This window comes from Plectrocnemia conspersa, unplaced genomic scaffold, assembly GCF_051122295.1.
Source record: "Plectrocnemia conspersa isolate PC_06_02 unplaced genomic scaffold, ASM5112229v1 ptg000011l, whole genome shotgun sequence".
NCBI classification, from domain to species: Eukaryota; Metazoa; Arthropoda; class Insecta; order Trichoptera; family Polycentropodidae; genus Plectrocnemia; species Plectrocnemia conspersa.
The window spans coordinates 10,795,318-10,813,013 of NW_028277175.1; the positions used below are offsets into that span (position 1 = coordinate 10,795,318).

The 17,696-nt window shown below is 31.3% G+C and overlaps 1 protein-coding gene across 2 annotated transcripts; it reads right to left on the bottom strand.

Moving 5' to 3' along the window:
* Nucleotides 1-1,037: 1,037 nt before the first annotated feature.
* Gld (Glucose dehydrogenase) lies at nt 1,038-16,352 on the bottom strand. 2 transcript variants are annotated; one of them, XM_088196564.1, is made up of 9 exons: nt 16,225-16,352; nt 4,343-4,486; nt 4,158-4,278; nt 3,413-3,558; nt 2,740-2,998; nt 2,412-2,673; nt 1,604-2,348; nt 1,399-1,539; nt 1,038-1,332 (listed from the first exon to the last, which is right to left on the bottom strand). In XM_088196564.1, exons 2-9 carry the CDS (start codon nt 4,484-4,486, stop codon nt 1,222-1,224), a joined length of 1,929 nt encoding a protein of 642 aa, XP_088052690.1. In that variant the 5' UTR covers nt 16,225-16,352; the 3' UTR covers nt 1,038-1,221. The 2 variants fall into 2 exon arrangements, with proteins under 2 accessions (XP_088052690.1, XP_088052691.1); XM_088196565.1 differs by having other exon boundaries at nt 1,235-1,347.
* Nucleotides 16,353-17,696: the final 1,344 nt, after the last annotated feature.

The following is a 17,696-nucleotide window of genomic DNA, read 5'->3' on the forward strand; positions in this document are numbered from 1 at the left end:
GCGAGACCTTATAGAAAAATATCAATGTGTAATTTAACCGTATCAAGTTATTTTATGTATGTGGCAAAAAGTGCAAACTTGCTGTATGATAAAATGATAAATCTACAGTTTGAAGGTAGCTTGAGGTATTTTTCCGCTTGCCTTTGACAATTAATTTAATAAAATATCTGGGACAACAACTAAGTGGAAATAAATACGTAAATATGGCAGCTCTAAATATACTGGTAATTATATATATTGAGGCATAGATAAGAAACAACTCCGAAGGCCATTCCCTTAATCTCTATGCATTTCTAAACAATAAAAAGACGCAAAAAGTAAGTAATAAATATATTTTTGCATTTTCTGTAAATTTATATTATGAAGTAATATGCATGACCAATTGATATTGATTCTAGACGTCATATAAACTTTATAATGTTAAATAAAATTATAACGTATACACAAGAGAGCATGCAAAGAAGTAATTGGCCCTAACTTTACATATTTTAATGGATTGAAGAAATCTTCCATATCTGAGTAAATTTCAGGATCATTTGCTGGTGATTTGAAGATTATTTAATGCATGCATTGTCTTTGGCACGAAGATCGTTATTTACTGATAATTACATTTTTTTATATTAAAACATATTAGCAAACTTCCATAAAAAAATTGTTTTAGGAAGAATGAATGAGACTCTGTGATATTAAAATGGCCATACTTTTATCATGCTGCTCGTCCAGCTTCTTAAGATCCAATGAATCACCATTCTCAAAATATTGCTTAACTTGACTCTTCCCGCACTGTTACTACAACTACAGGATGAATTATTTTTTTACCATATTAAAATTAACTTAATAAGGAGTTCAAAATATAAATTAATATTAATATGTACAAATATAATTAAAAAAATACAGATATTATACAGCTTTTTATAGAGTAGTGAAACATATTTTATTATTACTAATACTTTTCTATACTCAGAGATGTCGTTAATATAAATAATTTGTAAGTTGACTTGAAAATAAAATACTATAAAAACATTTTATTAATTTGTCCTTAAGTTGAACATATTTGTTTATCTAATTATATTGCAGAGATCATATTTTGTAAAAAATATCTATTTGAATTCTGTGATTTTTAATTAACATTTTTTTATATATAATTTTTCTATAAAACAATACAAAATATTTGTTAATATATACAATTCTTAAACATAATAAATATTAACACAAATTAATCTATTTCCAAGAGCGCCACTGTCGTACTAAAGCCGCTGGATGCGGTTGGAACTCGTTGTTATGAAACACTCCGTTCAAAAAGTTTTTTGTAGCTTCTAATGGATATTGTCCCTGAAATTAAAATTGCTAACATTGTCAAAATTATATAAACAATATTATTAAATCAAATCATCTCACCGCTTGTTGTTCTAGCCATCGCATCTTGATCATATCTGCTGCCTTTTCAGCAATCATAATAACAGGAGCATTCGTGTTCCCTGATGTGATCGATGGAATGACACTAGCATCAGCTACACGCAATCTATCAATACCTTGGACCTAAAAAAACGATATTTAAATATGTTTCTTACTAAATATTAGCCGAATAATTTATGAAACACACCTGAAGTAGATTGTTTACAACTGCTGTTGGATCACCAGAAGCTCCCATTTTGCAACTGCCGACTTGGTGATTTTCAGGACCTGTCGCAGTTCTGGCAGCGCATTCCCAATAAGCATCACATCCGAATTTAATATTTTCACATCCAGATATTGGCGTGGTATCTAATTTAATTCCAAATTTCCTCAAAGATTTACTTTCGGAAATCTTCAATCCGATCTTGATGCCGTCGACTAAAACTTTGATATCATCAGGATGAGTGAAGTATCCAGCGTATATCTTAGGATGCTTCAATGGATCTTTAGAAGCGAGCGTGAGATATCCTCTGCTCTTTGGGCGCAAAACAGCAGGATAAAACTGAATCGATCTGGTACCATTGTCGATCTTTTCGCCGACTTGTCCAGTTTTAGCGCAGTTTGCCAAGAATCCTCCGAAGAAGAATTGAAGATCCGGATGATCGATTGTTGTATCGGCGTATTTGGTGTTCACTAAACCTGTAACTTCAGATATGCCAGTTCCGGACATTAGACCATCTCTGAATAATAAATATTCCATAGCCGTAGCCCAATTGAGCGGAGTAGTGTTTGTGTCGTTAATGTAAAAGTTCAAAGAAAATGCGACATGATTGTGAAGATTGCGTCCTACAGCTGGTAATTCGTGTATTGGTTCAATTCCCACTTTATTCAGTTCTTCAGAAGCTCCGATTCCGCTGAGTAGAAGCATTTGTGGCGAATTCACAGCACCTCCGCTGAATTGATTAATTACGTTAGTGCTTATATAATTATGTTTAACCACAAATCACGATGTATACCTTAGAATGACCTCGTTGTTGGCATAAATTACTTGTTTTTCTCCGTAAGAGTTTATGACTTCGACGCCGTAAGCCATCTTTGTGGTTTGGTTAATGAGAATTTTAGTGGCGGTGGTGTTGAGCATGATGTGGAGGTTTGGACGAGAGCGAGCTGGCCGCAGAAAAGCACGAGCTGTAGACAATCTGGAGCCGTTTCTGTTTGTGGTTTGGGCGATTGTGAATCCAGTATGATATTCGCCATTGACATCTCGAACTTGATATCCTACATAATTGAGATGTTAAGTATATTGTGTGGAACATACAATAAAATTTCGCTTAATAAACTCACCAAGTTCTTCTCCAGCTTTAAGTAGCGCAAAAGATAGTGGCGGATGGTATGGGAATTGACTGACTGTTAGAGGTCCTCCGACAGCATGATAGCCTCTATCGACTTGATGAGGTTGCTTATTGTCTTCTGATTTGAGGAAATATGGCAGAACTTCATCATAACTCCAGCCGGTGCAACCAGCAGCTGCCCAATCGTCGAAATCTTTCTTGGATCCTCGAATGTACATCATGCCGTTCATCACTGAGGTGCCACCTAAGACCTGATTTAGAAAATTGGATAAATTAGGTGTTGCAAGCTGGCTAGATCACATGTAATTTGCATAATTTAGGTTACGGACGTGTCGTGACAAAATTAGCAAAATGAGGGGCAATTAGATACAGTGGTAATTAGTGCAGGGATGCGGCAATAACAATCGTTGCATCATCTGTGAAAACGCAGTCAGGCACCTTTTGTATTTTCTTGTTTTATAATTAGATACCAACTATAACATGTGGTAAATTGGTAGAACGAAACGCGTGAACTTTGAGATTATTATATGTTGAGAAACATAAGTTTAGAACTTTGAATTAACAATAAAGGTTTTCACTTTTATTTGATGTCATAAAATTCATGGTTTTTGTTCTATATTACTTTAGTAACATCCATTTCTGATAAGTAAACAATCGTAATATACCTTTCCTCTCGGCCAATAGCATCTTCTCTCTTTCTCTCCAAGACAAGCTCCAGATTCAGGTTCCGTGCGATATCCCCAATCGATAGAAGACCCCAAGAAGTTCAAAAACATAGATGGCACTTGTGTCCCCGTCGGTTCGTCCATGCCTGAACAATACAACATGATCTTTAAATTATGCAGAGCATCGCTAACAATAACACAACCACTGTATAAACAGAGAAAATCAGCTTCACTCTCGTTTTTGCCACATAGAAAGAGAGACGAGGAAGATGGTCGCGTCGAGCACGAATTTGACGTTTAACCTCTTGTAAGCGTAACAAAGGCGAATTACCATAAATAAAATACACGTGATAATCACCGTTGTGGTATATGAATATTGAATAATTGCATCTCGCTTTACACGAATTTTCATCATTATATACATCATTATACAACAACACTTTTTCAGAGGAATTGCTTAACATTTTATGATTTAATCTGTCGAACATCTCAACTTATATAACATACAATAGCTTCATTGTTATATTTTTAATAAAGATGTAATTGAATTACGTTTTTTAGACTATTGTATGTTATATAAAATAAATATTGGACCTTGAGAATAAAATGTGACGTATTATAATACATTTTCAGAATCGTGGAAAACTTTCTCCATGCATAAATTTGATCCAATAAAAGTGTAACGAAATCGCGTAACTGGTCGTGACTCGCAACGACTGTTTTAGGACTTGACTGAACCAATTACCGGCTTCGATGAGTAAAACCTTCCATTGCGGAATTTCTGATAATCTTGCAGCTATAACCGATCCGGCAGATCCTCCCCCAATCACGATGAAGTCATAACGATCGTCCATTTCTCTCCGATACTATAAGAAACACATTAATTGCTTAAAATATAAAATTATTGTAACATATAATATATTTAAATACCTCAGGTCTACCACAGGGATCTTCCAAATCGCATTGGCTTCTTAAAAATACTTCCAAAAGGCCCATGAACAGCATGAAGGCACCTCCACCGCAAGTTCCGGCCAAAGTCGGCCCTGGCTGAGTCATGGGACATTCACATGACATCTAAGTAAATTAATAATATTTGTAATGGTCAATTATCTAGTGAAGCTCGGGGGCTTTACGTGAGATTGTCACGAGTTAATGCTCATAAGTGGAACATACGGAACCTTTTAAATCACGCAATTATAACGATTAAAATAATATAGTGAATGGATTGAGCTATTGCTGATTTTAGTGCTTGAACTATGGTTGTTTCAAAGTGATTTGATTAATGTTTTAAGATCAAAAGAGTCACTTAAAAGTCGTGCAAATAAAAAAATATATGTAAAGAATTAGAAGATAAATACAAAAAGATTATTCATATTTTTTTTTTTAATACCTTTATACAGAAATATTCATATTTTTTTAATACCTTTGTAATAACATGATTCTTAAATTGGTTATCTAATATGAAAAACATCAGGACTATGGCAATTGATATTTGTGGTAACGTTAGTGAAAAATGTATTCATATTTTACGGGATTACACGAAACTTTACAATTGCAATGGTGCTTGCAGTGTTTGCTTAAAATGAACGTGTCAATTATTGTTCTAAAGCGTTTCTTATGTGAAATAAAAAAAAACTGCTGCTAAAATTTATTGTCAAAACGTTAGCAGTGATCTTTTATTTTACGTGAATAATATTATTACAAACATAATAATATCTAATAAAAAAATATTATAACCTAAACTTAACTTTAATTAACAATGAAAATCCTGGATTCAAAATTTATCATTAGTCTATGGGGGTTACAACAATGTCATTTAAATATTAACAGAAGTTCATGGTTTGGCTTAACAGAACATTAGAAATCGGCAGAGCACCCTGTAATGCACATTAGCTACGAAAACTTTCAAAAGCCATCAATTACCACAAAAACACTTTAAGCTCCTTTCTTCATAAGCTTCGAAATTAGTCTAGAAAAAAACACTAATGGCATATCCTTCGTAATTATCGGACGGTCTCCTAATGTGGAAGTCTTGATACCGGCTTTTACTGAAGGGTGTGATTTAAAGTCTAGTTAGACTAGGAATGCCAGACGTCCCGCATAAGTGTTAATTGAAAGGCAATTACCGTGTAATAAAAGATAAGTTTATTTTTTTTTAATCTTCTCCACAATAAATTATCGAATACATGTTAACTATTACACATGCAAATGAAACATCTGAAAAGAATTTTACTCTAATGACGAGTGCTTAGTTTAAAGATAGAAATAAGCTGATTGTAAAAAAATGGAAGCCGAGTTGATGATAAAACAAAATCTCGGAATGAATTGTTCAGAATTCATATTAAGAAAAAAAATCATAAAAGATACGACACATTACAAATCACTCGCAGATAAACAAAATCACCAATTGAATCATTAACGACTACGATGAAGACTCTCAATCCAGCGACCACTTTGACGATGTTTCCAGTCTAGCTAATTCCACCCCGTCGTCGAATACAGACATATACATTTTTGATAAATTATATATTTTGTACAATTAACTATTTTTAGTTAAAAAGGTAGTATACTGTGACCAGTATAATCATTAATATCTTGTTCCAGTATACTGGGACCAGATATTAATGATTTTACAACGGCTTATGTAACGACGAAGATTAAAAATAAATAAACAGAAAGAGTGTTCAAAACTGCGTAAATGATTAAATACCGAAATATTAGGCTATCAGTAACTCTGCGCGCGTTGGGTGTCGAAATAAAAACATACTTCTATGACTTCTTTGACGTTGAAATAAAAAAACTCTGTCGCTAGGTAGAAGCTCTGTTGTATTTATATAAACAAATGAGGAGTGTTTTAATTGTGTGCTAATTCCTCGTATATATTATAAAAAAATATGATTTAATTGGTTTAAATATTATAGTTTGTTAAAATTTTAAGGGATAAATAAATTGTGATTAAAAATAATATTTTTTTACCTATTTTATCAATTCGATGATATATATTTTTTTCAAAGATTATGCTCGTTTTATTGATTGTTATGACATTTTCACAAATTAGGTTGGCATAGCTGATTGCGTTGCGATGTACGTATTAAATTATTAAATATTATTATATTTTAAAATTATACATGAAAGGTTTGCATTGCTGGTCAATCTCGCTTTCATATCTAAGATTAATTAAGTTTTTGCGCTCACGGTCTAATTAATCGATTTTCCCAGCAATTTGTACCGTGAAAAAAATGTTAATGACCGTTTTCCTTTGACGACAGAGTCGATCACGCACGCAGTTAAAAACGCGTTTTTTATTTTCGCTTCGCGATAATATTATTATATAAATTTAATACACGGCCGGTCATTTTAAATATGGGGTCACGTGACAAACATCAAACGCGTAGGTTTCATTAGAGTTGTTCTTAACGCCTGTGTTGTGCGGCGTGATAATTAAAATGATTATATATTTCATTTTTTAAACAGCACGCGAGCGCTCCCATGGTTCATTGTGTGTATGAAAAAAACGTATAATCAAAATTAACAGCGGCCATTTTTATTCTCACTCAGCACCATTACGGGTTAATGTCACGTAGGATTTGGCCCTAAGCCGCGCTTTTGCGGCATATTCAGATTAATCTGATGTGCGTAAATGGAGGAAGAGAAGTTACATAGAAAGCTGCTATTGTTTTCGTTATGGCTGCGCAACGGCGGTGCGACAATGTCAGCTGCCATCTAAAAACAATAAAGAGACAGCGCACCAACAATGAGGCATTAGCACGTAACAGATTATCGGTTATACGTTGGGGTGTCGTATCGCGGAAAAAACGCTAATCTCAAGCTACCGTCGTTACGCATGGCGATTAAAGTTATTATAGCATAATACGTTTATTTAAATAATCTTCTTCCTAAGAAATTTTTATCTAATAAAACATTGTGCATTGTCTATTATTGATTATTGCTTAGCGAATGCAATTTAACTCATCAACGTGATATTTGTTTTCTATTTTATTTCCCTAATGCGTCACGATGGCTATTATACAGACAATAAATATACAATTAAACATTTAAAAAACAGTTATGGTGCACACCTAAAATATACACCTACCTACATTTTTTTCCAGCTCCTCTTAGCTATCGCCGAAAACATCTTTGTGTTTGACAAGATCATTGAGAAGCTGGATGACTAGTGGAAGAGGAGCATTTTCAAGCGCTGATGTGCTGGCTACAAAGGGCATGAACAAGACCCCGCACTCTAAGGTTAGTAGTTACGGTTCTTAATCGAATATTAGAATATTAGATTATTCGAATTATTCGCTCCATTTTCAATTTTACGAATTTTCGATTAATTGACCAAATATTCGTAAAATAATTGTTTATACTATCTCGAATGATTTTTTTTCTCAAAATGCCCGAATGACTAGTGCCGCTCCAAAATCCATGTTTCTTAATGCGCCTTTATTTTTTTTTAAATTTAGTATTCATTTGCTAATAGTTGACCGACAAACAGTTGCAAATTGTATACTTAGAAAACAATACAAGCGGCAATATTTATATTTGTCGCAAGTAACTCCTATATTCGTTGATTATTTGCTTTTGATATTCTCGAAAATACGCCCCTGATCAAAAAGGAAGTAAAATAATAAATTAAGCATTTTTATTTTGACGCCCTCACTGATCAGTAATCACAGTATTGTATTATGCATATTTTATAAAATTAAAACAATATTATTCAGCAATAATTATTTTGTAATTAAATAATATTTTACAGGTAATAAATTGGTTTTTTTTTCACTTATTGGTTAAATAAATTAATATCGGTAAAAACAGAAAAAATACGAATATTCGAATGCTTCATATATTTTTTATTCAATATACGAATAGTTAAAAACTACGAATAATTGAGAACCATACTTGTAGCCGAATGTCTTCGAGCTTTGGCGGGTTGTCGACACCACCCACCAACTTAATAAAAAGACACTTAGATACAAATGCGGATATAATCTAATGTCATATGTCATGTCATATTTAGTGCGTTGTTTTACATTTTGAAAAAAATGAGTCAGAATCGTAAACTGTAGAGATTGTTTGTGCAGGGATATTCAGAAAATAAAAACACAAACCTACACTCCTACGGGAGCTCATCAAGGGTTTCATTATTCGATCCCAGTTACAGTTACAATTCCAGATTTTATATATGCCGATGAATTAAAATTGTTTATATGCATTCGATCTGTTACTATTTTTTTTTTCCTACAATGTGATTTACGTTTTCTATGGATATGGAGTTTTGTCAACCATCTGCCCTTTAGTGTCGGAAAATATAATATTAAAATTAAATTCAGTAGCAGAATATCCCTATAATCTTGACGGGAACATTTTTTACTAACAGAACAAATTTATACTAAGGACCTTAGAATACTTTTGAGAGCATGTGGAGGTTCTCTGTGAACGTAAAGCGACGTAATAAATCTTCCAAGATGCTCAGCTTTGTTATGAGGAATGCATCGTCAGTTTTTCGAGACTTCTATACCACTTTAGTTCGCATCATTTTTGAATCGGGATCTATAATTTGAATCGCTGATTAGCAAAATATTCTATTTTAATTAAAAAGTTCAGAAATGGTTCTTGAGATATCTTTATATGGGGATATTTGGTTATTATCCGTTCTAATCCTAGTTCCTTACTTTTAGGAGCGTTGGGATACGATTCGATAAGTTGTCACAGAAAGTTGTATGTTGCTTTATATTTATTAAAACTGCCGATAGGTACTGTTAATATTACAACTATTCTCGAGAAATTCCAGTTTTGAGTTTCGGAACGTTTTCGAGAGTCACCATCGCGCCTTCTTCTAACGTCCGCATTAGCCAACTCATTGTTGCCCCCCGGCTCCATAATATGCTGGCATTGCACATTGATATATTTAATGTCAGCAACGTGGAGCTGGTTCTCTGGACGAACGAGATTGAGAATTGCTACGACAATACCAAAATCTAGCAGAACTTAGTAAAAATTTTTTTGTTGTTGTTAAGTATTTGTTAAAGCATGTCTATCTGTAGTAGATTATTAAAAAAATATGCAAAATCCATAGATTTATTTTAAAGAATGTGTCCCGATTAATTTAGTTATTAAATTAATTTTCTTACATTTTTTAGTTAGCAACGTCCAGCATGTATGATATAGTGAATGTTATAGGGAGCCGGTCAACTTTCTATCTTGTCGGTCGGTTATCAGCCAACACATGCAATACAGGAAAGCGCACAATTTCAAACAATGCCACATACGCACTGCAAGTCTCTTTAATTGCCTACATGTCTCCGTTTTTATAACGATTTAAGAGGAATCAATCATTTGAGATGATTTTTTTGCTATAGCATTTTTAGCATTGTTCCACCGTTGTACTAAATAAATTCATGACGAAAGAGACGATGCTCCAGCGATTGTGGGAATAGGGTCATCCCGAAGAACGAAAGTGAATCTCAACAATGAAATGTTAGTTGAACCACGTAACGCGCCACGACATTCATCACAATAGTAATGTGACAGGTAATAATTAAAATTTATTGACGCAGCAAATACATTGCGCGAAATAAAAGTTTCTAATAGTAAGGGCTCAACTACACAGTGTTTCTGTGCTGGATTTTTTACTCAATCACACTCGAATGATTACAATGAATAGCTCAAAGTAAAAAACTTCGAGATATACTCTTATTTATAGCAATTATACCAGTAGTGATGATTTTTACTATAAAAAACTGTAGTTGATCAAAAATAATTTTATAATGTCTTATATGCAATAGTAGGTAAAGATATTTTTATGAAGGACATATGTAACATAGCAAAGTATATTTATTAAGTATATTCCTGCCTAACCTAATTCTATACATTTTAGATAATATCTACAAATGTCAAATATTCACATTTATGACTACATAGGTTGCTGTGAATAATGTATGCTTGTTGGTTCTATATCTCCTAATTCGAGGGTATTTATTTCAAAGAACACACTAAACCTAGTCTATAGTGGATGCTATAACTTACATGTTTGTTTTTGGGAGTCTTACACCTAAAATACAAAAACAGCTGTGACTTAAAAAGTGGCGATTTTAAACGTACTATTTAAAAGAAATAATAATTTAAGATATTTGATAACTAATAAGTATCGTAATTATAAATGTCAATGCAAGGCTGACATTTTATTGGATGTTTACGTAACATGACATTAAAAAATCTTTGTACCCTGAGGCATTTTAATTAAATTTGTGATTTGTTATGCTAGAACGAATAGAAGTTTTGTGATATGTCATGGAAGGCTTTAAAAATATTGATTAATACAGATAAAATCGAAGAACAATGATATAATAAATGTCCAGTTATTTCAAAACGCTTATAAGCATGTAAGCTATTATTAAAACGCATTTTAATAATAGTTTTAAAATGCCCTTTTTTAATATTTTAATTTTTTTTTGAGATTTTTATTTTATTTAGAAATTTAAACAGCGTGTTTTTATGACATACAACAATATTATTTCATTTTATTGACTTTAAAGCTCAAATATTTTAACAGTATACAATAGTTATAATAAAACACAGTTTGAGAAACTGGAAAGCGCGCTGGTTCTGCCGCGATGTGTTAAACCAAACCAATTTAAAATCAATCACGATGATTCAATGTCCATAAGCAGATAACCATATACAAAATCGTAAAGGAAAATATAATGTATTATAAATCATCGGTGAATGTACTCTTAATCATAAACGTATGATTGAGGTTATTAAATCAATATTTCCCTGTTACTATGTTTAGTGTGCACATTTTCTTCTACACTTTCTCACTGTATCATATCATTGTATGCGTAATAGCTAAAGTGTTTGATTTAATCTGCATTCATGTCGTTTTTAATGGATTGTGCACGCTAGATCTTTTTTCAGACGATCATATTAAATCTGGAGCAATTCATAATAATTCATCGGTATCTAGACTGATTTATAAAAAATCGTGATGCAACATCGTAGCTATTCTCACGGTTAATATCGGAGACAAAACCACGTGTGCGTTTGAATCGCGCGCCATTTTCGTTTCGCATGTGCTGTCTGAGATTTTTTAAATGAGTCATAACGCGTCCGATATCGGCCGTGTCGAAATACGACAAAGCGACCAGTTAACATTTAAAAACTCATCAACGCGAAATAAAAAGGGGGGATTACGTTCGACATATCACGATCAGCGATCGTTTTCGATGATTGATATTTTTAGATCAGTGTTGCGAAATTATTGTGTGTTTTGACCTTAGAGAGGCAATTATTTGGAAAATGTAACTTTTAAATAATATAATGGGGTGAAAATATTAAAATAAAATGCTTATCTTAAAAGCATTTGTCGTAATTAAAGCTCATTAAAGCACACATACAAGTGGAGCGGACGATAATTATTATTACAAATTACTCCTAATTGCCTTTATCTTTATTTTTATGCACGTACAAATTTGTTGCACAAAAGTCTAACGCTAATAGTAATTTTTCGTTTATGGCAACACTGCCTATTGTTTTAATTGAATGTATTAAGCTAGCTCGAGGGCTACTATTATAATTAATATAATTATTGTTAAAATATTATATAATACGTATTTTTAAATTAATTGAATGCAATTTGGCCTAAATTATGCAGAGAACCAACTATTATTGTTATTTTAACAAGACCTTTATTGTTCTATAACATTTCATTTTTATTGTGTGCCTATTTTTAACAAATAATAATTATTTCCTATACTTCAATAGAATGCAATCTAACGAGGTTAAACTTAATAGATGAATTAATTAAAATGCAATTTTATGTTTTATGTTTGAAGGAGTAGAGTATCAGTAGATCGTGAACGTTTTTATCGATATTTTTTAAGGTAATTGTAAGATGAAATTGCACAAATCTCAACCTCGTGTATAATGAGTTAAGCAAAAATTACAGTCTTTACATTTTGTTGATATAGATGAATAAAATATGGTAAATAATTGTGTGTGAATGTTTAACTAATTAAAAAAAATGTCTGAACTCAAGTATATAAATTGATATAATATATAATTTATTTCCGTGTTAAATTTACATTTATTTTTAATTTAGAGATTAAAACATTTTTTTAATATAAAATTACAGTGTTTTATAATTCAATTAGATTTAATAGACCACATTTCATTAGAGAGTGAATCTATAACTTATACATATTTTTTCACTAAAATTTAATACAGATAAATTCATGTCTTAACTATTTCTTCTATATATTCTAAAAGCATAATATTTTTAATGGTTTGAGGTAAATTTTTATAAAAAAAGCAACTTATTTTCGACATATTTTTGCCTTTGAATCTTATTATATTTTACGACGTTCTTAAGCAACCTCTAAATTAATTTTCTTGAAACTCATAGTAAAATTAGTTATTCCTTTTTTTTATAGTATAGTCATCATTTTACCTGATATAAAAAGCATGTTTACCACTTCTATAAAAAGTGTATTAAACAAATATCAATTATTTTTTTTCTTGTGTTATATAAGTATAAGTAAGTGATTAGCATCTGAAAGATACGGATTCGAATCTCATATGGATCTTTGTATTTAGTAACGTGAAAATGTAAAATTTTGTCTGGTTTTAAAAGACTAGTCTTAAATATGTGCATTTAGTCTAAATTTCTGCATATAGATATATAGTTTACATATCCATTAAATTGAGCCGTTTTGCACAAAACGTTAAATCTCAAACATTTTATAGGCCAAATATACTCTGATGGGTCGATCACAGTATCTTCTTCTTAGGTAATTTGGTATGAATTCAGATATAAAATATAAAATAAAAATCTGTTTTGAAATGATACATAGTCGGAAAATCACGTAGTGTAGTATAATTTATTTGATATTATATCAGAGGTAATTCACAGAAATAGTGTTAAAAAAGTCATTACCTTTTTAGTGCTGGATTTTCTTATGATTAAGATTTAATAGTCATATTACATCGATAGACATATTTTAATATGAAGCAAATCAAAATAAATCTATTGTACACTTATTTATTAAAAAATTATTTATGCAGTCAACATTTTCCACGTATTTTTTGATATGTTCTTCGAGTAAGAATCATCACACGTGTAATTGTTCTTTCCGGGAATGCATTACGCCACTAAAACATTGTACAATAGAAGTCGTTTTGGCACAGAATCCGCTCAAAAATGTATACATGCGCGATTGTGAAATGCAAAAATATGATTTCACCTTTGGACGCAGTAATAAAAAAAAAGAAACCTTTTGGTACTCTTTTTCCCATGAACGATCCGTATCGTGAGCGATAATGGAGCGTGAAGAGCCTCAAATTCGTATTGTTTGTCTTGTTATCTAGTTAGGAGCTATGAAAAATTTACATTGAAATTTTCGTAATAATCGCATAATTTGCTCGTTTTAATATGCAAAACTTGTTAAGCAATTATGGGGCTTATTTAATTTATATTTTATTATTATTTTAGAAAACTATTTTAATATAATAATATTATAAAATATAAATATTTTGTATCTATATCATAAATGACACATTTAATTCCTTTAGAAATTTTATGCATATGTCTAAAAATTAAAATTACTTAACTGAATAGTTTTTTTCGTTAAATCATAATATAAGTGAAACACGGCTATATTAAAAAAAATGAATATGGAATAGTTTTATTTCAAAAGAATGGACATTATTATGCATATATGTATGTTGAAACAACTATTAGTATGAACATTTATAATATTGATTCTAGAGATAACATATAAGCTATGGCAGTCGTCGCTCCGGTAATTATTTCGCTCATTTGGAATACCACAGGGATGCAATCTGGGTCCTTTGCTATTTTTTCTCCTTATTAATAAAATGCATGTGGCAATTAATCACTCATAAATAAATGCTGATGACCTGAAAGTGTTTCAGACTAGTCAAATTCAGATTCACTCTCTTTACAAAAAGACCTGGAGTCGCTGTGAAGGTGGTCGATTGACAATCAACTACATTTCAGCATTGCTAAGTGTCATGTTTTAACGTTTTCCAGACCCACTCGCCTAGTGGAATTCTTTTATAGTTTATGCGGAGGTGTATCAAATAAAGATACTTGTGTGACGTTCAGGCAGGAATGAAAATTTTCTACACCTATGGACATCGCCAAAATTTGCGATATGACGTCAAGGATGTTCGGCTTCGTTATGCGGAGCGCGTGTCACTTCAAATATTCCTAAATCCTTCATTTTTTATGGATAATTCGCAAGCATGTATTAACAATCTACAATATATTACAGCATATACTTTGAATGTCTTTGAATGAATAAACAATATTTTTTTATTACAAATTAATAAAAAAATATTATTAATGTTAATAACGGTATTGACTCTTTTTTATCTAGGTAGTACCGGTATTGAAAATTCTGGTTTTATTGAAATATCTAGTTAGGACACAATTAATTGCATTCTCAGTGTAGCGTCTACTCAATAAAATTAATAACCAGTGCTCAGAGACTTTCAACTGTGAGTGACATATCGCTATCACTTCCCTTATTCTTGACCGTTGCGGCCAGGACATCAACGCTTGAGAAAGCTCGTCTTGTACGAGTCATACAGCTTCTCAACGAGCTTCCCAAACACAATAATGTATTTGGCGTTAGCCACGAGGAGCTGGAAAAAATCGGATGGTACTTATCTATTTAAGATGTGCACCAAAACTGTTCTTTTAATTTTTTTTTAATTTTTTTGTAAAATAAAATAGGATACCTCATGTATAATATATATTAGGCAATACAAAAGTAAAGGGTAATCAAGATGATTAGTAATTTAGAATACTTAATATATTGCGCCATTAATTATTTTTTATCACGATCACGCGTGGATTCAAGAGTAATGAAATTTGTTAATAAAAATCTCAAAAATCAATTAAAATTACATGGATGAGATACTATTATATATTGTAGCAGTATAAAATCTGATAGTTGATTAAGCTTAATTTTACAGTTCCAAATTTTTAATTATCTTAAATTTTGAATGTTTAGCGTTGAAAGCCTTAGTTTAATTAAAATTAAATACTGTTGAGGCTACAACACTTATTAGAATAAGGGTAAAAGTAAATCCAACATGTTATTTAATTCTATATGTATCGGAAAAATATGGCAAAGTATGTTTCATATGGGATTTAAACCCATGCTCTTTCAACTTATAATCAATTGTGGCCATATATCTTTACTTTTACTCCAAATTTTCTGTTTTTATTGTATTTAAATAAAGGCATATATTTTTATATTCTTTATCGAAAGCCTATTATGGTACAGCAATAGGAGTATTGTATTAAATATAATTTATTATAATTTTTTTGTCATTTTTAGGTTTATATTTTAAAATAAAAAAAATGTGATAATTAACAAACATATAATTAAGTAATTTACTAAATCGAATAAGTAGATTTTATCAGCATAATAAAACTGTATGGTATATGTACTTATATTATGTTTTTCAGTTATTGTGTAACATGAGTTAAGTATTATTGCACAGTGATAATAACTATATTTAAATAAAGTTTAACACGGAAATAAAATAAGCGGCAAACTGTCGATTTAGAGTAAATCATGCTTGCGTTCCGATTGAAAAAATACTTTAGCAATTTTTTATATAATATAGATCTTAAAATATTGTGTCCATTGAACAATTGTGTCACAAAACAAACTAATCGATGATAATAACAAATTAATAAAATTATTCAATAATGGTTATATTTATATCAAAATCTATTATTAATATGATAAAAGGATGTTTGTATATTTACATACCTTGAGTGATGTTTAGTGCCTCAAATGTTGAATCTATTTATAGGTGTTTCTTTTCTATAGGTTTTCACTATCACTGAGAATGTATAATATTGTTTTTATTTTTTGAGGCGGTCTTCTGTGACCGGTCACCCGCAATGCACTGCGACACTCGGGTCTATTCTGATGGTAGGATTCTCAGCAGTATCACCATTACAATCACTATGGTGGTAGTAGTAGAGGGGGTGTAGTTTGGTGGGAGTTTCTTACAACATTTTCATTCATTTTCGAAGCGGTAAATCTTCCCTCTTTGAAGGTCGCCAAACCGCGAGATCTCGCGCTCTAGTTGCCTTTTTTCGAGAGCAATTATAACGTGGTTTACATGATCAAATCAAATGTCAGCATACAGGATATTTAACTCATACGCAAAACAAGTTTTTAATATATGATCAAGCTCTATATTAAAATATAAATATATTTTTTAGGTAGGCATACCTGTAGATGTTGTGTTCATAATAACATTTTAACCTATTCAATCAAATGTCAAGTCAAATTAAACCATTTTTGAACAAAGTTATATTCTTAAATCGAGTTTTTTTTAATAAAGCCTGTAAACTAGATTAAAAAAATTAAAAGTTGTATCGCTTGATTGAATTAAAAAAAAGTGAGAAGCTTACAAATTAACTTGTTGATTATCGCTACTTATTTATAGGTTCTTGTGATATTAAGTAAACAGATTGATTATTATTTTAAGTCTAATTTTTAAGTGGCGTGTTTTTTTATATATGTATGTACATACATACATATATATGTAGTATTTGAATGTATCACTTTTTTGGCATGCTTAGGAATAATTAAGAAATTTAAAATTCTATACCTTTAATACGATGTGAGGTGTTTTGTTGTAAATCATTTATAATCGTATGATCTATTATACTTTTCTTTTTGCGACAGATAAAGTCTATTTCAATTAAAAAAAAAATATATATTTTTTTTCACACGTGAAACGTAATAACGAGAATCGACAAATTAAATTTAATTACATAGTTTATACTAAAAATAATATCTAAGAATCAGCGAAAGTGCAAATGTCCATTTTCAGAAAAAAATTACATGGGAACGATTTTTATTTTATCTTATAATATTTTTTGTTTCTTTTTTAAATGTTTTTGTATATATGTGTTGCGCTGTTTTGTCGGTACGATTTTGTCCTGTGCCGTTTTGTTACGGAACCGATACCAATAGTTCTGACTGACGTGAAATTTGGGACCACACAGAGAGCCCATCGGCTGCTTTATTGAAAACCCCATTAGACATCCCCCATTGAGGTTCCCTGAGACTGCAGAGTACTTGCTGCATCTCTGGAGCGAGGTTTTTTCTTAAAGAGTCAGCCAGAAGTTTACGTTTACATCTGTGGCATCCTTCAGAGAGCTCTCTTCCACCATGATAGCAGATTTTTGAGCTACTTATATGGATACCGGCCTTTATTAGAGGGT